This window comes from Notolepis coatsorum (genome assembly GCF_963971535.1).
Source record: "Notolepis coatsorum genome assembly, chromosome: 12".
NCBI lineage: Eukaryota > Metazoa > Chordata > Actinopteri > Aulopiformes > Paralepididae > Notolepis > Notolepis coatsorum.
This window is the reverse complement of record NC_140176.1, coordinates 8,980,044-9,003,825: the sequence shown is the minus strand read 5'-3', so window position 1 is coordinate 9,003,825 and position 23,782 is coordinate 8,980,044. Positions and strand designations below refer to the sequence as shown.

Sequence of the window (23,782 nt, the reverse complement as noted above, 5' to 3'; positions counted from 1 at the left end):
GTAAGTAATTTTAAGTGATCATAATGCGCTCCCAAGCTGTTTGCACATTTCCCAGGATGTATATATATATATATATATATATATATATATATATATATATATATATATATATATATATATATATGTGTACATTCCTCGTCAGGTCGGTACATGTGAGAGGAAAGCTTCCTCGGCAGATGTGCACGGTGGCACGGCACATCAACCACAACATGTTCACCATATCTCATCAGCTGATCTCTATTTGAGGGTTAGGTGTGACGTCTTCTGTGAGATTAAAGTTAGGATTAGATTTATAAACAAACGTACATATAAGTGTCACCAGGGCACCTTTTTCCACATTCTTCCCTGGCTGAATGAATGAATGGAAGCGGACAGTGCCGGGTTAGCCTAGGCATTGTCCAACTAACACCTCAACCTTAAAAGGCTAACCGGCCATGTCCGCTTCCATTCATTGTGCTAAGCTAGGCTAACGTGCAGCCAGATAGCTTTCTACTGAACGCACAGAGAGGAAACTGGTATCTATCTTCTTGTCTCTCTCTGGAGAAGACGATAAGCGTATTTCCCAAAATGTTGACGTGTTCCTTTAAAGATCTTTCGGAGTGTTCTGAATTTAAAGTTGTGTCCCGTCTCCGGCCTGCAGAGCTGGACTCAGAAGCGACCCCCTCGACCCGGCCCCACCTGTCCTTCCCCGAGCTCGTTCACAGCAGAAACATCTGGAAGAATATGTGCGTGCTCGGCTTCACCTCGTGAGTCACCTTCAAGGCTTCAACACCACACCTTTTTATTTAACCCTTTCACTGCCACACGACAGCCGGTTAACCCTTTCACTGTGACAATACAGAAGGTTAGCCCTTTCAGTGTTTCCCACAGGATTTTGTGAGACTGTGGTGGGTGCACCTCTGCCCCTCTAGGGGGGTCCGGGGGAAAAGTTAAATGCATCAATCTGGTGCACTTTGAGAGCAAAATAAAGAGGCTAGATCTATGATGAACTTTGTGCTCAAAACACAAAATCGACTAGAGCAGTGCTTCCCAATTCTCTCCTCGAAGCACCCCAGCCGTTCAATGTATTTGTTAAATTCCACCACCAGCACACCTGATTCAACTTAACTAGCCCTTTATTAGTTGAATCAGGTGTGCTGAACGGCTGGGGTGTCTCGAGGAGAGGTTTGGGAACCACGTGACTAGAGCATACATTTGAGCCATCAAAGAAATGAAGCAAAAGTGGTTACCTGTGTTGAACTGGTTTATTTTTTTAGAAAATAAAAAAATATACTGGATTACTATTACGACTACTACCACTGCCAATACTACTGATACATCCCTATTGGCAAACTTTATATTAAAAAAAGGCCGCCACAGTCTAGGTAATTAATGGGAAACACTGCCTTTACTATCACACAACCGATGGCGATGCTCCATCATTAGCATCATTAGCTCCGCGGATGCGGAGCTAATGATGGAGCATCGCCGTCGGTTGTGTGATAGTAAAGGGCTAACCTTCTGTTGTGTGGCTGTGAAAGGGTTAAAAGTGCAACCATGTAATCTAAACACAAACAAATGGGTTGCCCCACCACTGAAAGCTAAACCAATTTATTTTTAAGATTGAATCATAGAAATAGAACAAGGTATAGAATGGACATTCCCGTACGCACACACACATACAGTACTGGACATACTTGACATATAAATAAATAGATTAATCTCAACATAGGGTACGTAATTCAGATTCTAGTTTGCCTCATTTCCCAAACTTTAGAAATAGAACTAGCTGTTTTACACACTTCGTTTAGCAATTCAGAATTTCTAGATTTCTAAGTGGCGCAGTGGGCAAGGTGCTCGCCACTAACGCAGGAGATGCTGGGTTCGAGCCCAGCTCTCGGCGTTGCTTCCGGCTTGGCTGGTCGTTCATACTAACACAATTGGCAGTATTAGGGGTGGGAAAGGGTGGGGATCGGACATTGTGGACAGCGACTCCTACAGGTCGGTTGGTGCGCCTGTACAGCAGAATCAGGAAGCATCGGGGGCAGCGTGAGCCTCCCACGCGTTACTCCTCGCCGCTGAGAGGTCGTGCTGTTCAGGTGAAAAGATGCGACGGCTGCCTCCTCGTGTACCGGAGGGGACACGTGATGCAAGGCTTCGTCCACATTGCAGGCGACCAGTGGGAGGCATGGTCTAACAACGTTCGAGACAGGGGAGGGGAGAATTGGATAATACGAAATTGGGATGGGAGAAAAATAGAAAAATGGGGAGAAAAAGTAGATAAAAAAAAAGAATTTCTAGATTTCTCCATTGTTTCTCAGAGTAGTGTGATGTTTTTTGACACGTGTTTTATCCGAACATATATTTCTAGAATATATTTTGGAGGCACTAGGTACCTCTGCACACTTAGATCCATAAAAATGTAATTTATTATCTGAACATTCAGTATGATGCCCTTGCACTAATCAAGGTCAACTAGAATGGAAGCTCCAATGATAAATATTGGTCTTGGTCTGCTTATGGTTACATTCTTCCTCTGGTACCTCAGCCAAGTCTGTTATCATCATGTACCGGTATGTGGTGGATTTTCTACATTACTGCAAGTACAAAATACCTTTCTCCCCCCCTATTCTGTTCTTCCTCCCTCTTCCTCTCCCTCTCATCTCCTCTCTCAGTTTCATCTCCCACGGCATTAGTCATTGCTACAGCTCATTCCGCGGTGATGTCAGAGGCACCGCCCCCAGCTTCTATTGGACGTACCTGCTATCCGTCTGTGCAGGGGGCGGGGCCTGGCTGTTGCTGTGGATGACCGTGGACCGGTGCGGTCGCCGTGGCATCCTGCTCCTCGGCATGACGATGACGGGGCTGGCGTCCTTGATCCTCCTGGGACTGATGGAATGTAAGTTGGTGCTGAGAGGCCGTTTCTGTGGGGGTGGCAGGCTGGGGCCAGTGAGGGATACAGAATCAAGAAATGGAGACTGTATGTGACGCAAGAAGCGTCGTTATTTGATCAGTTTGGGAATCTATTAAAGGGGCACTTCACCAAAAAAACGAATGAGCTTGAATATGGTCACTAGTGATGTCATCTGAGACATTGGTGGTTATATTCAAACAAATTTACTCTCAATGACTGTCAAACTAAATTAATGTGTGTGTGAGATTATGTGCAAAATAAATCAATATAGTTTTTTGGTGAAGTGCCTTTAATTTTTGTTCCGGTCTGATATTGTGACAGGCTGCAACAAATAACTATACTCTAAAACAAGGGGATTGTAGGTTGAAAATGTATTGTACATATGATTTGATTTGATTTGATGTTTTTTATTTTCGTGTCTTACATACAGGTGTATGCCCAGCCCATATGGGCTTACAAGACACATAAACAATAAGTATATAATAGTACACTTGACATTGACAATAAGTTATATAGACCATGATGCCCCAAAAAAAAAAACACAATAAAACGTAATATATAAAGCTGTAAGCAATGTATGTAAACAAAGAAACAAGAGGAATTAATATACAATTATATAGAATATAGTGTGTTTTGTCTCAAGTGCCATGCTTTCTCCAAACATCCTGCAAAACTGAAGATGTCCTCCACAGAAAAACAACTCAACATACAACTCTGACTGCCAAAACAAATCTGGATTTACAAATAGAATTTTCTGAAATATGAGTACATTCTGTAATTATTTTTATTGCGAATCCCACTTTAATAGGCTATTGGAAATAACTTACCGGTAATTGGAATTAATAATTTGAGTTTTGTTCTCTTTTTAAGAATTGGTTGTTTTGGTAACTAGTGGTAACCACTGGGCAACTAATTGACCATTGGCCATAAATCCCAACCTTTCTGGGTGTCTGAAACACACATCTTCACGTGAGCCGAAGTCTCCCCCTTGTGGCTGAAACATGGCAGTTCATGTAGGAGACTGCAGTGGCAGCAAAGTCAAAGCTGTGTCGGGTGCATTAGCTGTAATCAAGCATCACACTGCGGGGACGCTGCCTTACAGCTCTGGGCTGAGCCTGTCGGTCTCAATAGACATCTAATGTCATCTTGTCCGTTATATATCATGTGGCGTGAGAGGTACAATTACGGTTTACATGAGGATTATAATGCTGACTAGCCTAATTTCTAAGAGCCATGTTGCTAACACTAAATTACCGGATGTTGTAATTTCATGGTACAGAAACGCCCACTTTTGGAATAGCAACATGTCTTAATTTAAAATGTATTTAATTTTCCTACATTTAAACTTAAGTTACAATATTGGTTAACCCTTTGACTTAATGAATCCACATAAATGAGAACTTAATGATTTTCTTTACATTGACTTAAAGAATGCTTGTGCCATATTTTTGTCATTGGTGTTACCTCATACCTTTAACAATATTAAAGGCTTTTTAGAAATGTTTTCTTCACAATCTATTCTGCACATATAGTCAGAGGCACAGTAGGATAATGATATAATGCAAAACATTTGGAGATTATGTATTTGTTTATTTTAATCAGGTTTGTGAAAAGTGTGATTGTGCGACATTTGCTTATTAACACCATCATATCTTTGCTACAATAATAACAATATTTGAAGGACAGTCATGCAAATATTATGATTTACATGTCAAATGTGACACTTTTGATTTCATATGACCGAAAGAAAACACAATAAAACACCAGTGACACAAAGAACACTAAAGATAGTTTTATTCAATATTAATTACTTATTTGAGATAAAAAAAAAAAAACCATTGGCATTATTTAGTACAAAACCAAAGATTATCACTGACATTTAGTCAAATAACTTTGACAACAGTTTAAAAACACTAATTCAAACTACTTTAGGACACCACTAAAATGTCCATTAACCCTTTCACTACCACACTACAGAAGGTTAACCTTTCACTACCACATAATAACCTTCTGTATTGTCGCAGTGAAAGGGTTAAACCTTTGATGTGTGGTAGTGAAAGTGTTAAAGTACATTCTCAAGCTCATGTGCCATTGGCTGCTACTAATAATACTACTACTACCACTATGTTGTTGGACTAAAGGGGGGAACTTAGCGTGGAAGTGTCCTCTTTATGTCTGTAACCACAGGGGCTTAGTTGTTATCCAGCTGCCCCACGATGAACTCCCAGAGTCCCTGTTCAATCTGAACGGATCTCTTGTTTACTGCCAACGGCTCTGGGGTTAGGCACATGATCTGATCATCCCCATACCAGTTCACATCCTCTCTGGGGCTTTGCCAGAAGAATTTATTGATACCTTCTGTAGTGTGGTAGTGAAAGGGTTAACCGTCTGTAGTGTGGTAGTGAAAGGGTTAAAGTGTTTGCTTTCTGCAAAGGCTGGGGACAGAAAAGTGGACGTTCCTGTGGAATGACTCTGATGTTGGATGATCGGATCTGAGATTTATTTTTTATTGGCGCTTCAATAAAAAATCCCCTGCTTTAGCAGAGAGATAAATCTATATTTGGACAGATCCTGCACATACCACAAACAAAGCTGGGAGCGATCTATTAAAGGGGCACTTCATCAAAAAAACAATGCTGAATTATTTTGCATAATCTCACACAGCAAAAAAACTGTTTTCCACACATGCATTTAGTTATTGAGAGTAAATTAGTTTGAATATGGTCACCAGTGATGTCATCGGGAATCCTTGCGTTGCGTTAGTTACAGCTCCATGAAATGGTGTAATTGGTAAGAATATCAATACCTTGTCCTTTAGGTACTGCTACTTTATCAACTCAGAGTGCTGTAATTAACACAACACACGGATTCAATGTCCCTGATGACATCACTGGATTGTGGACGTCTTTTATCCCTGAAGTTCGTCCAGTCATTCCAAAACACTTGTTCTTTGTTTCTGCATTCAAAAAACGACCGCCCGATGCATTTTTAAAAAGTTGTTCCGACTTCTTCATCAGTCCCAGGTGCGTCTATATTAATCCCAGCCGAAGAGTGCAAGAGCGCTTCCGCATTCTTCGCCGCGCATGAGGTCCTCGCGGGGTTCAGACGCCCCATTCAACACGGTTAATCACAGATGCCAGAACGCGCCGCAATCACATTAATGCTGGTCAATCACATTAATCACAGAACACGCCATAACGTTATTTCGCTGTACATTGTAATGTTACATATTATCCAAACGAGGACCACATAACCGCATCGCTGCTTCAGCATAATTGTTTGTGTTATTTCCCCGGGTGAGGAGACCGCGCGCGCCCCGGTAACTGAGTGTCCATCGCGTATATATATTATAATATATATACCGTATTAGCGATTTAATATGGCGTGTTCTGTGAACACAGAAGATGCACATTGAGCTGTACTGTACTGTACCCATTCTGCAATCTGTTAATAAACGTTTCAATCAATCACATACATGGATGTAATGACAGCAAGAAGAGGTAGACACATATATGAACTAAGTATGCAAACATCGCCTGCTGCGTCCATCGCGTATATATATATTATAATATATATACCGTATTAGCGCTTTCATCTGTGATTAACCGTGTTGAATGGGCTGTTTCAGTGACTGTGGCCATACCCACGGACTTCCCCGTTACACGCAGCTGGAAACACGACACACATAAGAGGTTTATGGCTCTGAAACGTCCATTCTTTGAAGCGTTTCATAGAATAGAATAGAATAGAAATACTTTATTCATCCCGAGGGAATTTTGACACTACTTCCTTATGCATTATCAATAGACCTCTCGCGGGTGACGTGTTTTCTGGCTTCTCCAGAGTCTCCAGTGTTTGCTGCAGTTATAGGAGAATGAATGGACTATTAATAGATCGCTCCTCGCTTCGTCTGTGTTCCATGCAGCTGTGGTCACGTGAACAAAGCCTTCTGATATACGCTCATCTCTCTGATTGGGCAGGGGTTTTGAATTTTAAGCGGCAGTTTAAAAAAAGGAAAAACCGCTAGCCAAAACTAGCTTAGTGTCGCAGATCAGGTCATCAGCATCAGTGCATTCTCTCCAACCTCTGGTCATTTAGGGTTGGCAATTTGTCTTAAAAAAATTGGAATGTTAACAAAACTTAAAATCTTTTGGTCTATGAGCCAGAAAGGGATGGTGTTGTGAAGGGCCAGATTAAACCGAATATATATATTTATTTATATATATATATTTAATTGTATTTGTATATTCTCTAATATTCCCTGATATCCCTTGTATATTCCTTGTACAATATGCATTGAATATCCATTCTAGCCTACTGAACATCCCATAATAGTCTCCATTCTACTATTGGTCGAGACCTTGGTGCCAGGCTGCCATACCCCTCAGACCCAGTTCAAACGTACCGCTCGACATGTACGAACAAGTCCTAGTTCCGCGTAGGAATTTGGCTACCGCACCACTAATGGGACTATTTGTTCATAGTGCGTATATATACTGCGCTACTAAAGTAGGACTTTCTTTTCAGTCCAGTTTCTTACCCTCCAATAGAGTCACAGACGTAAAGCCTCCCCGCGATGCCACGTGTGGGAGTAAGGCCAAGTTCGGCCTACCATCGGTATTGAGACATCGTGTATATTAATATTTGAATAGTCATATTTGGCACTATATCGTCGAGTTGGACGTAGTCTATTAAGCTAATAATAGTCTGTTAATATATAGTGCTTCGTGCGGTGAGAATACTACCGTAGTCAGTACCCCATCGTTTCGGGCAGAGAACTGGCTGCTTACCCAGGGTGGTTGACCCTATGTGAAGCTGCACCCGAGGAGCCCCAGAGCCGACGAGCGAGTGGACCTGTATACCGGATTATTCTACCGACGACAGCCCGCCTTCCCAGGCACGGATTATGCTTTGGATACTTTGATTATTCTATGGATAAAGACCCCCGACACTACCGTGTGTTGGAACCCCCCCCCCTGGAGAGGACGCAAGGTGAGGAGACGCTCTGCAAGACGAGGTCTCTCCACATCTCTCCCCCGTGGACCGGAGAGAGCCGGCCCACAAAGAGTCCACCTGCTTTCATCTGTGGTCCAAGGATCGCCGGCGCATTGAACGGCACTACAGTGGGTTCACCTGGGATACCCTTGGCCGGACGAGGCAGCTGGATTCTACCCCCCCCCCCCTCCTACTCCTGTCGGCTTACAAGCGACCGGATTAACCCCCTCTAGTGTATCCAGCCTATAATCATTAAAGTATCATTGCTGTTATTCCTTAACTATTCCAGGTCGTATATTTACCACCTGCGCCTTCAGAGATTGGACGTTCTCTATTGATATACCGACGAATACTCCTTGCCATAAAAGTGCATACTATTTCAATTCATAAATGTAATTAAGTGATTAAGTGCTTATTCCACACACCATCGCTGTGTAGGAAATAAAGACCTGTTTCTAATTCGTACATTTGTGTTGGATCCGTTTCATCTACGTGAGAGTGTTCATGATAATATATTTATGCCGTGTACTGGGTGGCCGAATATTAAGTACAAAGGTAGTGGTAGTAAGTATCATATCTAGTAATACAGTCAGGGAATTGTACCCCTCAGTTACAGATGGAATGAGATAATTGGATACTTCAGTGTCTGAAACTAATGATTCACAAGACAAGGGCATCACAATACATCATAGGAAATTGGCAAACTTAAAGCCCCAATTCTTTCCCACTTATAAATGTGAGATATATTGCATACAATCTTGAGTTCACTCTTTAACTTTCTAAAGTTATTGTAAATCAGATTTTTTTTTTACTCCTGTGTTTACAATCCTTACCAGTGTAAATACAACTTTTGCATTACAACCACAAACTACAGCAAATACAGTTAAAATGCTATACGTACCTGTTGTTTAATGTTAGTGCTATCAGCAGCAGAGCTCAGCCAATCAACTGAGAGAAGGAAAACATGTTGCCACTCCAGTTTGATCTTTTTGGTGATGAAGCTACCCATTTGTTTTCATTTGGATTACGGATTGGGCCTTTAAAAAAATAAACATAGCTTAGTTCCAACTTTCTTCGCCTTTGCTTTTGTCAGAGTTCATCCATCCCTTCCAAGTACAGTTCCATAGGGTAACTGTCCCCTCCTGTCTGTTCTCTCTCTCTCTTTAGATCTGAGCGAGGCAGCCATTACAGTGTTGTAACTGTCCCCTCCTGTCTGTTCTCTCTCTCTCTCTTTAGATCTGAGCGAGGCAGCCATTACAGTGTTGTAACTGTCCCCTCCTGTCTGTTCTCTCTCTCTCTCTTTAGATCTGAGCGAGGCAGCCATTACAGTGTTGTAACTGTCCCCTCCTGTCTGTTCTCTCTCTCTCTCTTTAGATCTGAGCGAGGCAGCCATTACAGTGTTGTAACTGTCCCCTCCTGTCTGTTCTCTCTCTCTCTCTTTAGATCTGAGCGAGGCAGCCATTACAGTGTTGTAACTGTCCCCTCCTGTCTGTTCTCTCTCTCTCTTTAGATCTGAGAGAGGCAGCCATTACAGTGTTGTAACTGTCCCCTCCTGTCTGTTCTCTCTCTCTCTCTTTAGATCTGAGCGAGGCAGCCATTACAGTGTTGTAACTGTCCCCTCCTGTCTGTTCTCTCTCTCTCTCTTTAGATCTGAGCGAGGCAGCCATTACAGTGTTGTAACTGTCCCCTCCTGTCTGTTCTCTCTCTCTCTTTAGATCTGAGCGAGGCAGCCATTACAGTGTTGTAACTGTCCCCTCCTGTCTGTTCTCTCTCTCTCTTTAGATCTGAGAGAGGCAGCCATTACAGTGTTGTAACTGTCCCCTCCTGTCTGTTCTCTCTCTCTCTCTTTAGATCTGAGCGAGGCAGCCATTACAGTGTTGTAACTGTCCCCTCCTGTCTGTTCTCTCTCTCTTTAGATCTGAGCGAGGCAGCCATTACAGTGTTGTAACTGTCCCCTCCTGTCTGTTCTCTCTCTCTCTCTTTAGATCTGAGCGAGGCAGCCATTACAGTGTTGTAACTGTCCCCTCCTGTCTGTTCTCTCTCTCTCTCTTTAGATCTGAGCGAGGCAGCCATTACAGTGTTGTAACTGTCCCCTCCTGTCTGTTCTCTCTCTCTCTCTTTAGATCTGAGCGAGGCAGCCATTACAGTGTTGTAACTGTCCCCTCCTGTCTGTTCTCTCTCTCTCTCTTTAGATCTGAGCGAGGCAGCCATTACAGTGTTGTAACTGTCCCCTCCTGTCTGTTCTCTCTCTCTCTCTTTAGATCTGAGAGAGGCAGCCATTACAGTGTTGTAACTGTCCCCTCCTGTCTGTTCTCTCTCTCTCTCTTTAGATCTGAGAGAGGCAGCCATTACAGTGTTGTAACTGTCCCCTCCTGTCTGTTCTCTCTCTCTCTCTTTAGATCTGAGCGAGGCAGCCATTACAGTGTTGTAACTGTCCCCTCCTGTCTGTTCTCTCTCTCTCTGTTTAGATCTGAGCGAGGCAGCCATTACAGTGTTGTAACTGTCCCCTCCTGTCTGTTCTCTCTCTCTCTTTAGATCTGAGCGAGGCAGCCATTACAGTGTTGTAACTGTCCCCTCCTGTCTGTTCTCTCTCTCTCTCTCTCTTTAGATCTGAGAGAGGCAGCCATTACAGTGTTGTAACTGTCCCCTCCTGTCTGTTCTCTCTCTCTCTCTTTAGATCTGAGAGAGGCAGCCATTACAGTGTTGTAACTGTCCCCTCCTGTCTGTTCTCTCTCTCTCTCTTTAGATCTGAGAGAGGCAGCCATTACAGTGTTGTAACTGTCCCCTCCTGTCTGTTCTCTCTCTCTCTTTAGATCTGAGCGAGGCAGCCATTACAGTGTTGTAACTGTCCCCTCCTGTCTGTTCTCTCTCTCTCTTTAGATCTGAGCGAGGCAGCCATTACAGTGTTGTAACTGTCCCCTCCTGTCTGTTCTCTCTCTCTCTCTTTAGATCTGAGCGAGGCAGCCATTACAGTGTTGTAACTGTCCCCTCCTGTCTGTTCTCTCTCTCTCTCTTTAGATCTGAGCGAGGCAGCCATTACAGTGTTGTAACTGTCCCCTCCTGTCTGTTCTCTCTCTCTCTTTAGATCTCAGTGAGGCAGCCATTACAGTGTTCTCTGTGATGGGTCTCTTCTCCTCCCAGGCCACGGCGTCTCTCTGTATCCTCTTCACAGCTGAGATCATGCCCACAATCATCAGGTGAGATGATCCACGACGAGCGTCTGCAAACTAGACACCCCGGTCACCGAAAAGCAAGCAACTATCAAATATAAAAATAAAAATAAATCACATTTCAGAATAGCATTGCTTTAGGTTGTATTATGATGTATATATCATAAATATATGATCATATATCAGTTACTAAAGGTGGGTACTGAGTTTTTGTGGTACATTTGACAGTTTGACACACTTTTTATACAGTGGCATTAGCATTGTGACGGGAGACACGCACATGTAAAGTTACCATGGTTACCAACACCAAATTCAGAATCTGACGCCTCATATTCACCTTTTCATGTGGAATCCAAACTACATTGTGGATATTGATAATAAATCAATAGAAGAAGAAAAAAACATGTCTTAATCTCACTGTCACTGTCACACCAACATTTTTTTTTTTTTGATCAAATTTTTTTTATTATTAATTACATGAAACAGGACAACACAATAACCACAGTAACAAAAAACATAACTTCACAGGAGAATAACAACAATAATACAGAATAATAAATTATAAGACAAAAAGAAAAAGAAACAGCGTCCAACCTATCAAATATAGGTGGCTACTTCAATAACAAAAAGGGGTCTTCAAGACATGGCAACCTTTCCCCACCTTTACAAAGTGGAGTGACTTAAAAGATTGTTTATGAGAGTGTTGTCGCAGATTTACTGTAGATAGCCTAGGTCCCTTACACATGTTCAAGACTGCCAAACTCGCAGACGGTAAAGTGTAAGAAGAAAGAAATTCCTCTTCCAAGTTGGTTGACAGGTCAATCAGTCTGCCAATATTAGTCCCTTGGGGAGATGGCATGTGAATTGACATATAGCGCAGAATAGCTAAATACCAACCCCCCCTAAAATCCCCCCAGCCAAAGTTAAGAAGGACAAGACAAAAACCAAGACAGACAAGACATTTCCTCCTCCCCCTCCCCAGAGACCGCCGGACCCCCCCGATCAAGCGCCCCAACCCCGCTCAGCCGCACACGGCGGTCTTTACCTTCTCAGCTGCTGCGAACCACAGGTCAATGCCAGCCTGCCCTACCCCAATCACCCGAGCCGTGGATATCTCAAGATAAATCACATCCAATAGAGTTAGGGACCAGTTGATCATTGTCAGCTTCTCTGGCTCCTTCCATCTCATTGCTATAAGCTTCTTCGCTGCTGTGACGCCCGCTAGGACAACCCTTTTCAGTTGTACGGACGCGGGTAGTGTCGTTATATCGTTCAGGAGTAGCGTAACAGCTGTGAATGGGATAGTTAAGCCACACAGATCTGAAAGTTTGTCCGTTATTGACCTCCAGAAGCGGGCCACTGGTGGGCAATCCCAATACATATGCATATAAGTGCCAGTGGCCTTTTGAGAGCACAAAGTGCACCGAGAGTCGGTTATCAGTCCCATAGCAAATAGCTTCCTAGGTGTAAGATAGGTCCTATGAATATAATTAAAATTAATTTGCTGGTGATTGGGGTTGCGGGAAGATAATGCCACATTTGCCCAAACATCATCCCAGTCAAACTCGGGGTCCAACTCCGGGATATCCACACGCCAGATTGTATCCAATGATAAATTTTTATACGTGGATTGAATTAAGAGCGTATAAAAGTCTGAGACAAACCCTCTGGATGTCGTTCTGTCCACTATGAGCCTGAGGAAGGGGTGTGGTTGCAAAGCTTGAGCCCACGGTACGCCATGCGCCCTCAGTGCTGACCTTAGTTGAAGGTAAAGAAAGAAGGACTCGCCGGGAAGATCATAAAATTCTCTTAAGTCCTGAAACGCACGGAGGCCGTTCTTATCATAAATATCCTCCAGAGTATGCACTCCCCTCCTTTGCCATTGAGGAATATTAACCGGCTTGTGTCCAACAAGTAATTGCTGGTTATTAAAAATTGGAGAGTCCAGGTGCCAAGGGCATTTAACCCCACACGACCTCTGTACATTACGCCACGTTTGGATCACGTGAGTAATGATCGGTCCATACCTCAGCCGGCATTTCGCAATAGAGACAGTGGAGTACACTACATCCTGCAATCTTAGCGGAGACACCGCCGCCGCTTCTAAGGAGCGCCACGATACAGCCTCTACAGGGTCTAGCCAGCACATCAGAGGTCTCAGTGAAAAGGACCAGAAATAAAGTTTAAAATCAGGGATTGCGAGGCCCCCATCTTGTTTCCTACGTTGAGTAGTAGCCCTTTTGATTCTCGGGCGTTTGTTATTCCAGACAAACTTAGATACCATCGATTGTACCTTGCGCCAGTGGTCTATTGGAGGGGGCAGGGGGAGCATTGAGCTAATAAAATTTATCCTAGGCAGGATGTTCATTTTGATTATGGAAGCCCGGGCTTGTAAGGAGTTAGGAAGGGACGACCACCTGTCTAGATCCTGGCGTATTTTATCATAAGTACCCGTGAAGTTGTACTTAGTAGTTTGGTTCAGCGTGGGGAATATCTCTATGCCCAGGTATTTAAAATGTTCTACTATGGGGATATCAGCTGGTAGTCGTACCGCCTTGGCCAGTTCATTAAGAGGTAGGCAGGCTGATTTGTTCCAGTTAATCTTAAAACCTGACAATTTACCAAAGTCGTCGATTATCCTCAATAATTTTGTGGCCGACCGGGAGGGGTCGTCCATGAAAATCAGCAGGTCATCCGCATAGAGAGCAATTTTGTGTGGAGTATTGTTGACCATTATGGGGACGATGTCCTCCGATTGCCTAATAAATTGGGCCAAAGGTTCGAGGGAAAGCGCGAACAGTCCCGGGCTCAGAGGGCAACCCTGTCTAGAAGATCTGGAGACTGGAAAGAGTGTGGAACAGTTTTTGCCTGTCAGTATCATCGCAGACGGCGAGGCATACAGGACTTTAATCATATGAATAAAACTCTTTCCAAGACCCATGACCTCAAGTACCTTCCACAGGTATGACCACTCAAGTCTGTCAAACGCCTTCATGGCATCCAAAGACAGAACTGTGGATGGAGTTGTATTGTCTTTACTGTTATCGATTACATGCAACAGCCTCCTAAGATTATCTGCAGCCAGACGCCCCGGGATAAAACCAGTTTGATCGCAGTGTACCAATACAGACATAAATCTCTGCAGGCGACGGGCCAGCACCTTGGCAAACACCTTTAAATCGGCCCCGAGAAGACTCAAGGGTCTATAGCTACCACAATCATTGGGATCTTTGTCCTTTTTGAGAAGTAAAGAAATCAATGCCATATTGACATCTCTTGAGAACTCCCCTTGTTCGATAGCGTAATTGATCATATCGAGCATCAATGGACCCAGTTGGTCCCAGAAAGCTAAATACACTTCGGGTGGAATACCATCCCAGCCTGGCGCCTTACCCCTCTGCATTTCAACAATAGTCTCCCTCAATTCTACGAGAGTAATCGGTCTCCCCAGTTCCTTGGCCTCTTCCTCAGAAATGTGGGGTATCTCAAGCCCGCCAATGAACGATTCAAATCTAGAGTCATCCAGATTACCCTCTGAGCTATATAACTGTGAGTAAAACTCTTTAAAAGTGTCATTGATCTTTTTCGAATCAGTAGTGACTGCACCCTGGCTCGTCCTAATCGAGGGGATATCTGAGAAATGATCATTTGAGCGTATTTTCATTGCCAATAGATGGCTAGGTCTGGAGCCGTGAAAATAGTAATTTTGTCTTGTCCTATGTATTAAGAACTCAGACTGTTGTTTAAGTATGGAGTTTATTTCTTTTTTGACTATCTTACGTTGTGTGTTTAGTCGTTCATTATAGTCAGTTTGCAAGGATGCGTATAGGTCCGCATATAATGATTCCAGTCCTTCTAGCTTTTTTGACCGGGATTTTCGCAAATTGGAGGCAAATAGTGTGACATGACCCCTGATGAATCCTTTCAATGCGTTCCACAGGACCCTAGGGTCTTCTACCGTGCCAACGTTGATCTGCAAAAATTCAGCTAGTTTACTCCTGAACTCAGAACAGAAGTCATCGTTCTTTAGCAAGGTCGAATTAAAACGCCATCTGGGGGCTCTTGCGGAGAGCCTGCCAAAGGTTGCCGTAAGGAAAATCCCCTTGTGGTCTGAGAGAGCCAAGGGAACCAATGAGACATCGAAACTATCAAACATATTAGGGGACGCGAATGCATAGTCAATTCGAGAGAAGCTTTTGTGTCTGGCTGACAGGTGAGAGTAATCTCTGAGGGTGGGGTTGCATAAGCGCCAGAGGTCTGTGAGCCCCGTGTCTTTGGCCCACATCCTGAGGGCCTCAGAGGCCCGTTTCTGGTCGCTCGTTTCAGAGGTCCCGGACCTATCCATCTCCGCATCCCAGCACGCATTAAAATCGCCACCCACAATGAGAGCGTATCCATTAAGTTCCAACATATTCTTCGTGATTGTATTATAGAACGCTGAATCAAATGTGTTAGGAGCATACAATGCTATTATAGCCATCTTCCTATGCAAGAATTCAACTTTTGCTATAGTAATCCTTCCCTCCGTGTCCGACCATACATCCAAGATTTTGATATCAAGGTTACGTCTTGTAACTATGACTACTCCTTTCGTCTTATCATCGGCTGAGGATGAGGAGATAACGTGATATTGCCGATTTGCCAGTCTTGACACGTCACCTACCATTAAATGCGTCTCACTAAGGAGAGCAAGGTCAATATTTCTCCTCTTCAATAGCCAAAGGACACTGGCACGCTTGTGTGGGGCGTTAAGCCCTCCTGCGTTCCAAATTAAAATATTCAATTTAGCCATGGTCGAGCTTGTATAAGTGCGTAGAGAACATACCCGTGCAGCCAGGCTGAGTACAGAGGTGCCGATCCCGGCGGGCCCGGACGGTCAATCCCAGGAGTTCAGAGGAGGAACACTTACACATATATAAGACAACAGTACATAGAACACATAAAAATACCACCCCAGCTACAGCCCCCCCTCCTTCTACTCTAAACCCTAACCCACCCGTCCTACTATAAGTTCCTCTATACCCACTCTCCAATCCCCACCCTATGCCCCATCCACTGAGGATGGTCATCTTCCTATCACTTCCCACTAGAGACATGGATCAATAAGACGCTTCCCACTCCCACCCCCCTCTAGATAAACCCCTAAGTAAACCCCCACTAGTCCAATAAACACAAATATTATAAAATAAAATTCAATAAAGATATCGGTCGAAAACCACCTGAGCCCTGGCCCCAACATGAGACAACCATAATGGTAAAAATAGCCATTATTAAATAATAACTCTGCATCAACCTGCAGCCCTCTATTTCCGAATCTGCGCTTCAACATCACATTGTTATAGCCCAAAAAGGTATAGGAAAATTCAATACAAAATTAAATTAAAGCATCCCAGACGATAGTCTAAGGCAGGTTCGGGTCACAGGTTAATTGTGCAAAATTGTGTGAACAGTGTCAATTAAACAATGACCAAAAAAAAGAGAGGAAGGGAAAAAAAAGGTTATGGTCAAAGTGCACCCCTTTAGCCGTCCCTCTGATCAGGCACAACGGCTGAATGACCTAACCTATGTAAGAATAGAATTAAACACAATCATTCATTAATCAATCCGGGGATGGTAATAGGCAACACCTGACACCACCTGTCATCATACATTGTTTCAATAAAGATATCGGTCGGAGCAGTTAGTCCAAGGTAGGATCGAATCACAGTTAAATTGCTCATTCAAATGCCCTTAAAACAGCGACACTAATTATTATATAATTACTCAGCATCAACCCTGTAACCAACTACCTTGGAGTCTGCATATTAATGTCGCAACGTTATAGCATAAGTGGATCACGGAAAATTCAAAACACATTTAAGGATTAGCAGTTAGTCCAAGGTAGGATCGGATCACAGTTAAATTGCTCATTCAATGCCATTAAAACAGCGACGATAATTATTATATAATTACTCAGCATCAACCTGTAACCATCTACCTTGGAGTCTGCATATTAATGTATCAACTTTATAGCATAAGTGCCTCACGGAAAATTCAAAACAAAATTAAGGCGAGTCAGCAGTTAGTCCAAGGTAGAACCGGATCACATTTAAATCGCGCATATAGATGACATCGACAATAGGAAAGAAAAAAGAAAGGAAGAGAGGGTAATGGCTAGAGTGCAAGCCATATAACCATATAGCCATGAAGTGCAAGCCATACCCGACCCAACCTGTTATCAAATATTGTATATGCATATTCAACCGACCTTGGCATCTACTTTGGATCACCAAAGCTCAAAACAACCTGGATATAAAAATAAAAAGCATACCAGAAGTTAGTTAGGGACTCGGTCACTCTTGAACTGTGCAAACCAATGTCCCTTTGAGCAGCAACAGCAACCAAAATACGTAACCATTAACGAATGTCTCAGCGCAGACCATAGTCGAAGCCCGCTGGCTAGCCCGAGGCTAGCGCGTAAGCTAGTGACGAATCCGGATAGCACGTTAGCCTACTATGTACATTGTTCAGCTAGCTCGTTAGCTTCCAAAGAGGCGATACACAAGTACGACCATGAGGTCAGCTTTAGCAAGTAAAAGAAGTCATTGGGAAGCCCCGCTAGTTGGATGGGCAGAGGACAGTTAGCATGTCTGGGCATGACAGCAAGTGTTTGTGAATAGTCGACCTAATCAATGTATATAGGCCCAAACCGCCAAGTCACTCACCCTCCATAGATATCAAGCAACAGACTCGGGTGTCTCCGCGAGATATTCCTTCGCTTTAGCCAACGACCAAAACAAACGCTGACCACCGACCTTCTCCAACACAGATAGTTTCGCGGGAGCGAATAACGTGGGCCTCAGGCCTAGTTTCCATAGCTTAGTCAGGACCACCTTGTACTCGGCTCTCTGAGCTTGAACCTCCGGTGTAAAGTCCTCGAAAATGGCCACTTTGTGATCGCCAATCCTCAGAGTACCCCTTCTGGTACGAGCCGACCGCATGATGATTTCTCTCTGTTGGAGTCTGTTCAGCTTGACTATGATGGGCCTCGGTTCTTTGTTCACGCCGGGAGAAAACCTGCCCGCTCTGTAGGCCGACTCACAGATAGGAGGCGAGGGGAGGACGTCCGTCCCTAGTATCTTCTGCAGCAGTTCGGGCATGGTCTCAGAGAGACGGCCTTCACCGCTGGTCTCCGGTACTCCAACAATCCTGACGTTGTGGCGTCTATCCCGGGACTGCATCTCCTCCATCGCCGACTGTAGTTTGTTGACTTCAGCCTGCCTAGCCAGCAGGGCGGATTCAAGACCCGCCATCTTCTCACACTGTGATGATACCTCCGTCGTTAGCATGGCTAGTTCGTTAGCATTAGCCGATGAGGCAGCGTGAATCGTCTCCATCTTGTCTGTCAGCGGGACTACCGCCAGCCGTATTTCTTCCGATATCTCACGACGGAGGCTGATACAGAAATCCGCCAACACTTTCTTCTGTGCTTCAGCGATGCGTGCCTCAGATTCTGCGTGTACTTTCTTCTGTGCTTCAGCGATGCGTGTCTCAGAGTCTGCGTGTAGCTTGGTCATGACCAAGAGTACAGCTTCGCTTAACTCCCCGACAGCGGGAGACGGTGCGGCCATGCTCGGCGGTGTCGGTGTCGTGCCTAATTCTTTCATGGCTCTGGTTTCCACCCCCGCCATCGTAGAAAGTCGAAAAAAGTTGGTGAATGTATACTAAACACGACGACCTAGCAAACAGATAAAAAACAAATAAAAATAAAATAAAGACTAATGGGGAGAAACGTATATTCAGCACGGTAGAAGGGAGCTCCTGTGAAACACGTCTACTCCATGATCGCTCAGCCACTGTCACACCAACATTATGGGCAATGTGCTCACAAATGAATGGAAGCGGATATGGACCGCTAGCCTAGCTTAAAACTCCAGGAGAGGTGTTTTTGGCCAACAGCTAGGCTAGTGGTCCACATCTGCTTCCATTCATTTGTGCTAAGCTAGGCTAGCTTGCAGCCGGGTAGCTTTCTGCTGAACGCACACAGGGAGGAAATTGGTATCTATCTTCTCGTCTGACTCTGGAGAAGACGGTAAAAACGCATTTCCCATAATGTTGGCGTGTTCCTTTAACCCTTTCACTGCCAAATGGTTAACCCTTTCACTGCGACAATACAGAAGGTTAACCCTTTTCACTGCCACGTGGTAGTGAAAGGGTTAACCTTCTGTAGTGTGGTAGTGAAAGGGTTAACTACGGTAAAGTGAAGTGTGGTAGTGAAAGGGTTAACTACAGTAAAGTGAAGTGTGGTAGTGAAAGGGTTAACTACAGTAAAGTGAAGTGTGGTAACGTCACAGTGACCAAATGCGTCCACATTTTTATAGGATTCTATCACATTTTCATAACAATAGCGAATATTACTTACCCTGCACCGTTTTCATTGAGGTTTCTTACAAATTAACAATGTTTTATTTGTCCTTTATATGCGGATAACATTTAAAATCTTAAATTGTACCATTTTGTTTCCCTTTAGACAACAAACATAATGCTAATGATGCACTTTTGTTTACCATTTGCTATCACTGTACTGAGGTCGCATTAATAGTCTACCTCTGTTCAGATCGCGTCAAAGAATAGACGCGTCCCAGTGACCTGTGACCTGTGCTAAAGGTCTTGGGAAATGTATTCATGTTGTAGTTTTCAACATTTTCACCTTTTAATTTTAAACCAATGCTGCCATCTACTGACAACAGAAAGTGTTGTGTATCGTCAACTTGAGAGGCTACCCTCGCACTTCCGTAAACACCGTTGCCCAAAACATATTCTAGAGATTCCCACTTTTTACTGGGAATGGGGCGTGACCGAATTTGGTCCCAGACAATAAGAGTGACTGAGATTGGTCTACGTTCCGTTAGTGAAAGGGTTAACTACAGTAAAGTGAAGTGTGGTAGTGAAAGGGTTAACTACAGTAAACCAATGAACTGGTCTGTAAAAAAAAACGACTGGTCTGTGAACTGGTCTGTGAACTGGTGTGTGTGTGTGTGTGTGTGTGTGTGTGTGTGTGTGTGTGTGTGTGTGTGTTTGCGTGCGTGCGTGCGTGCGTGCGTGTCTCCCTCCCTCCCTCTAGGGGCAGCAGTGTGGGCCTGGTCATGGCCCTGGGCTGCGTGGGCCGCCTGACCTCTCCGCTCATGGACCTGAGGAACCACTACGGCTACTTCCTGCACCACGTGGTCTACTCCTCGCTGGCCCTGCTGGCCGTGCTGTCCATCCTGCTGCTGCCCGAGAGCAAGAGGAAGCCCCTGCCCCAGACGCTGGCCGACGGGGAGCAGTACCGCCGCCCCCCCCTGGGCAGGCGGAGGAGGGACCACGTGCCCCTGCTGGCCACCCCCAACCCGGAGAGCTAAAAGGACCCCGAGTGGGACCCAGGGGGGCCCCCCCCCCCTGCTGGCCATCCCTAACCCGGAGAGCTAAAAGGACCCCGAGTGGGACCCAGAGGGGCTCCCCCTGGGGGACTGAATCGTCACCTGTCACTCACCTCACCTGTCGCTCACCTCACCTGTCACACAGCCACTGCTTCATCACCGTCCCTGTCCCCTTTGTGACGTCACACAATCACCGTCCACGCTCACATAGAGGAGAGGAAGGCAGGAGAGGGAGGGAGGGAGAGGGGGGTAGGGGGAGAGAGAGAGAGAGAGAGAGGGATGGTGGAAGAAAGGAAGAACGAAGGCGATTAAACATGGCAACCCGCTACTCTTCCTAACATATCGTTTTCTAGTCATTCCTAATGCAGGGGCTCTGGGTCGCCCGCCATTATGTCATCGCACATCTCCATTTCCTGACATTCCGGCGTGTGTGTGTGTGTGTGTGTGTGTGTGCACGTTGCGTTGCGTTGCACGGACACGTCTCGCTGCGTGGTCTTGATTGGACGGGGCGGTGCTTCCCCACCTAGAGACACGTTAACCCACCAGCACACTGCTGCACCCGCCCCCCAGGCTCCACCCGCACCCCCTGGCTCCACCCGCACCCCCTGGCTCCACCCGCCCCCCCCTGGCTGCACCTCCGAGAGACACAGAGACCCTCACAGTCCAACCCCCTTCAGACTGTCTGCAGGACAGGTCTACGGATTGGACACGCGGTTGTGACGGACACTTGAGGAATGCTGCTCTGGCTTCTCTGTGGACAGAAGGACGGTCTGGGGGAAGGGGGGGGGGGGGCGGGGCTTATGGTGGATAATATTATGTAAATAAATATCATATAATTAGTTTCTTTAACTTGTTTAGGGTATCTGTTAGAAAAAGGGGAGGGGTTTCATTCAAGCGGACCCTGACTGGAAAAGGTACGCAGTGCCGAATGTACGGCGCCAAGCTCGTCCGAGAGAGACACTTAGGATGTCTTTTTAAAGACATGCACGATGTTACATTGGTTGATGGTAAGTTTGATCATACATTTAAATTCATGGGGACATTTTGTGAACTTACATCAAATAAATACTGTAATCCTCCACCCTCCTTTAACTCGCTAGTGTTCACAATCAGACGTAAAATAAATCAATAAATGGCTTCGTCCTCAAACCATGGTTAGGTGTTGATGATCAAAATGAGAGGAATTCAGTTTGCTACTAAATCTGGCCCGGAGCCAGTAATATTTATGTCCTATTTATGTCCTTATTCACCGTTATCATAACAAGAGGCCCTGCTGATCAAACAGTAAAGATTAACCAGCGGTCTCACGTGTTGAAAGTATGACGCTTGAGCTCAGATGAGACGCCTACTGTATGTGATTTATTGAATGAACTGGGAGTCTGCCATCAGTATATCAAAACACGTAACGTCACACGTGACACGCAACGTAATGTGGGCTGAAAACACATCCAGGTCACAACAAATCAGACAAGGCTTCTTAAAAACACGACCTATCCCTTAACATTGAGTGGAAATGGCAGAGGGAGAGATGTTGGCATATGTAGAATGGGCACAGTATTGTCAAAATGGTCAGCCCTCAACTGTCATAACATTCCTATCTGCATGTTTGGGAGCAAAGATAAAGTCCTGTTATCCTATATTTCCTCTAAACCTTAGTTATGCAACACCTCTCTGGTCTAGATGACCAGGTTCAGCGGCGGGAGAATAGACGGGTATGTATACGCACACTACAAGATAAATGGACTTTAGTAGAGATAATGTCAAGCATCTTCGTCACAATTTGATGTGTGTTATTTAAACTTGCTGTTACATGTGTTGTTGGAGTTTCTGCCAGAGATGGGGCCCTATGACTATGCTCCATGAGAGGAGGCTTGAGCAGGACTGCATGGCAGCTGAAGAGGGCCCCTCCCAATCAACTCCTATCTCCTAACTGCCCTAGTTCACTACTACACTGTAAGAAATAAAAGCTGCAAGAAAACGGTAAATGTCTGGCATCAATGGTTTCCAAATACTTACGGTCAAATTACAGTAAAATCAAATACATTTACAGATTACAACCTTTATTTAATGGTTAATATTTTGATAAAAGGTCATTTACTGTATGTGTATGGTATTTACACTTAAAGTAGAACAACAAAGGTAATCTGTAAAATAATACCGTGAATTTCCTGTGAAAAAACATTTATTTTTACAGTGTAGGTACTGATGTAAACAGAAAGCCTGGTGGAGGGTGGTTCGCTGTTTTAAATAGGACATAATTATGTATCTTTTAAACAATTCTATGACTTCCTTGAATTTGTGGAACATGTTTGTAAATGTTCTTAAACGAGTCCAAATCTAATTTATTTTCCAACAATTCTTTTTTCCCTTGTATTGAAAATTGTCAATTAATTATTTCAAATGATTTGCCTGCCTGGCTAGTGGCTACCCCCCACACCCAAGAGTAAAAAAAAAACGTTTTACAAGCTGGGCAGTACATTAGGGGTGCAGTGTTCCTGGTTACAAAAAGTTACTGTAATTGATTTATAATAATAATAAATTCAATTTGTACCGCACTTTATATTTGTGAAAATCTCAAAGTGCATGTATTGCTTTGGTCCCCAGTTTGTTTAGGCTTGTTCATTTGAAGACTTCAAACGCTGGCCAGACGGCAAGGAGTACCTACGTGTGATTTCCCCCCCAGTGCCGAAATTTAAGGCCAAATCCATAAAGAAACCTATGTTCGCTTTAAACTATTACAGTGCCTATTTGGTAAAAGGACCAGGCTTAATTAGACATGACATTTATAATGTCCTCCTCTGAGTGCTTGTGCAGGGGAGCTGCAGGAGGGGGGTTTGGTCAGGACTCTGAACACGTGAAGGGGTTGAGAGGGAAGCTGGGGGACAGTGACACTCGCCCCGCTGACACAACGTCCTCTCTCAGAAGTTTTGGTAGTTTTTCCTGTGAAATGCACTCGACAAGTCTTAATACTTACCAGTACCACTGATTATAAGTATGAATAACTTTACAATAGTAGTAATAAGATGTTTGACACCCTGATGACCCATTCAATAATAACAGTGATGCAATTATGTTACAACCTCTATATAGCCTGATTTAACTGAAAATAAAACTGGTTAAAACTTTTTTATTTCTCTCATGACGTTCTTATGAATCAAAACTAACTCATTGAAAATGTTATATATGTGTGTGTGTATATAAAGCCATGAGGCAGACAGCAGATACCCACACAACACTGATCCAGTTAGTAGTGCAACAAGTAACCACATACAACCTGTAACCTGAAGTAATCTACACTGCATGGACAGATCAGACACACTCAATAA

The 23,782-nt window shown here is 44.3% G+C and overlaps 1 protein-coding gene across 2 annotated transcripts in view; it reads left to right on the top strand.

Moving 5' to 3' along the window:
- Positions 1-20,683, top strand: part of slc22a17 (solute carrier family 22 member 17) — a 53,343-nt gene extending 32,660 nt beyond the window's left edge. Inside the window, exons 7-11 of one of the 2 annotated variants that reach the window (XM_084326114.1) lie at positions 641-746; positions 2,655-2,878; positions 10,424-10,434; positions 10,985-11,085; positions 20,162-20,683. In XM_084326114.1, the coding sequence (XP_084182240.1) occupies positions 641-746; positions 2,655-2,878; positions 10,424-10,434; positions 10,985-11,085; positions 20,162-20,438 (719 nt within the window). In that variant the 3' untranslated portion in view covers positions 20,439-20,683. Of the gene's footprint in view, positions 1-640; positions 747-2,654; positions 2,879-10,423; positions 10,435-10,973; positions 11,086-20,161 lie in introns of both variants that reach the window. The other variant, XM_084326113.1, reaches the window with a different exon arrangement.
- Positions 20,684-23,782: the final 3,099 nt, after the last annotated feature.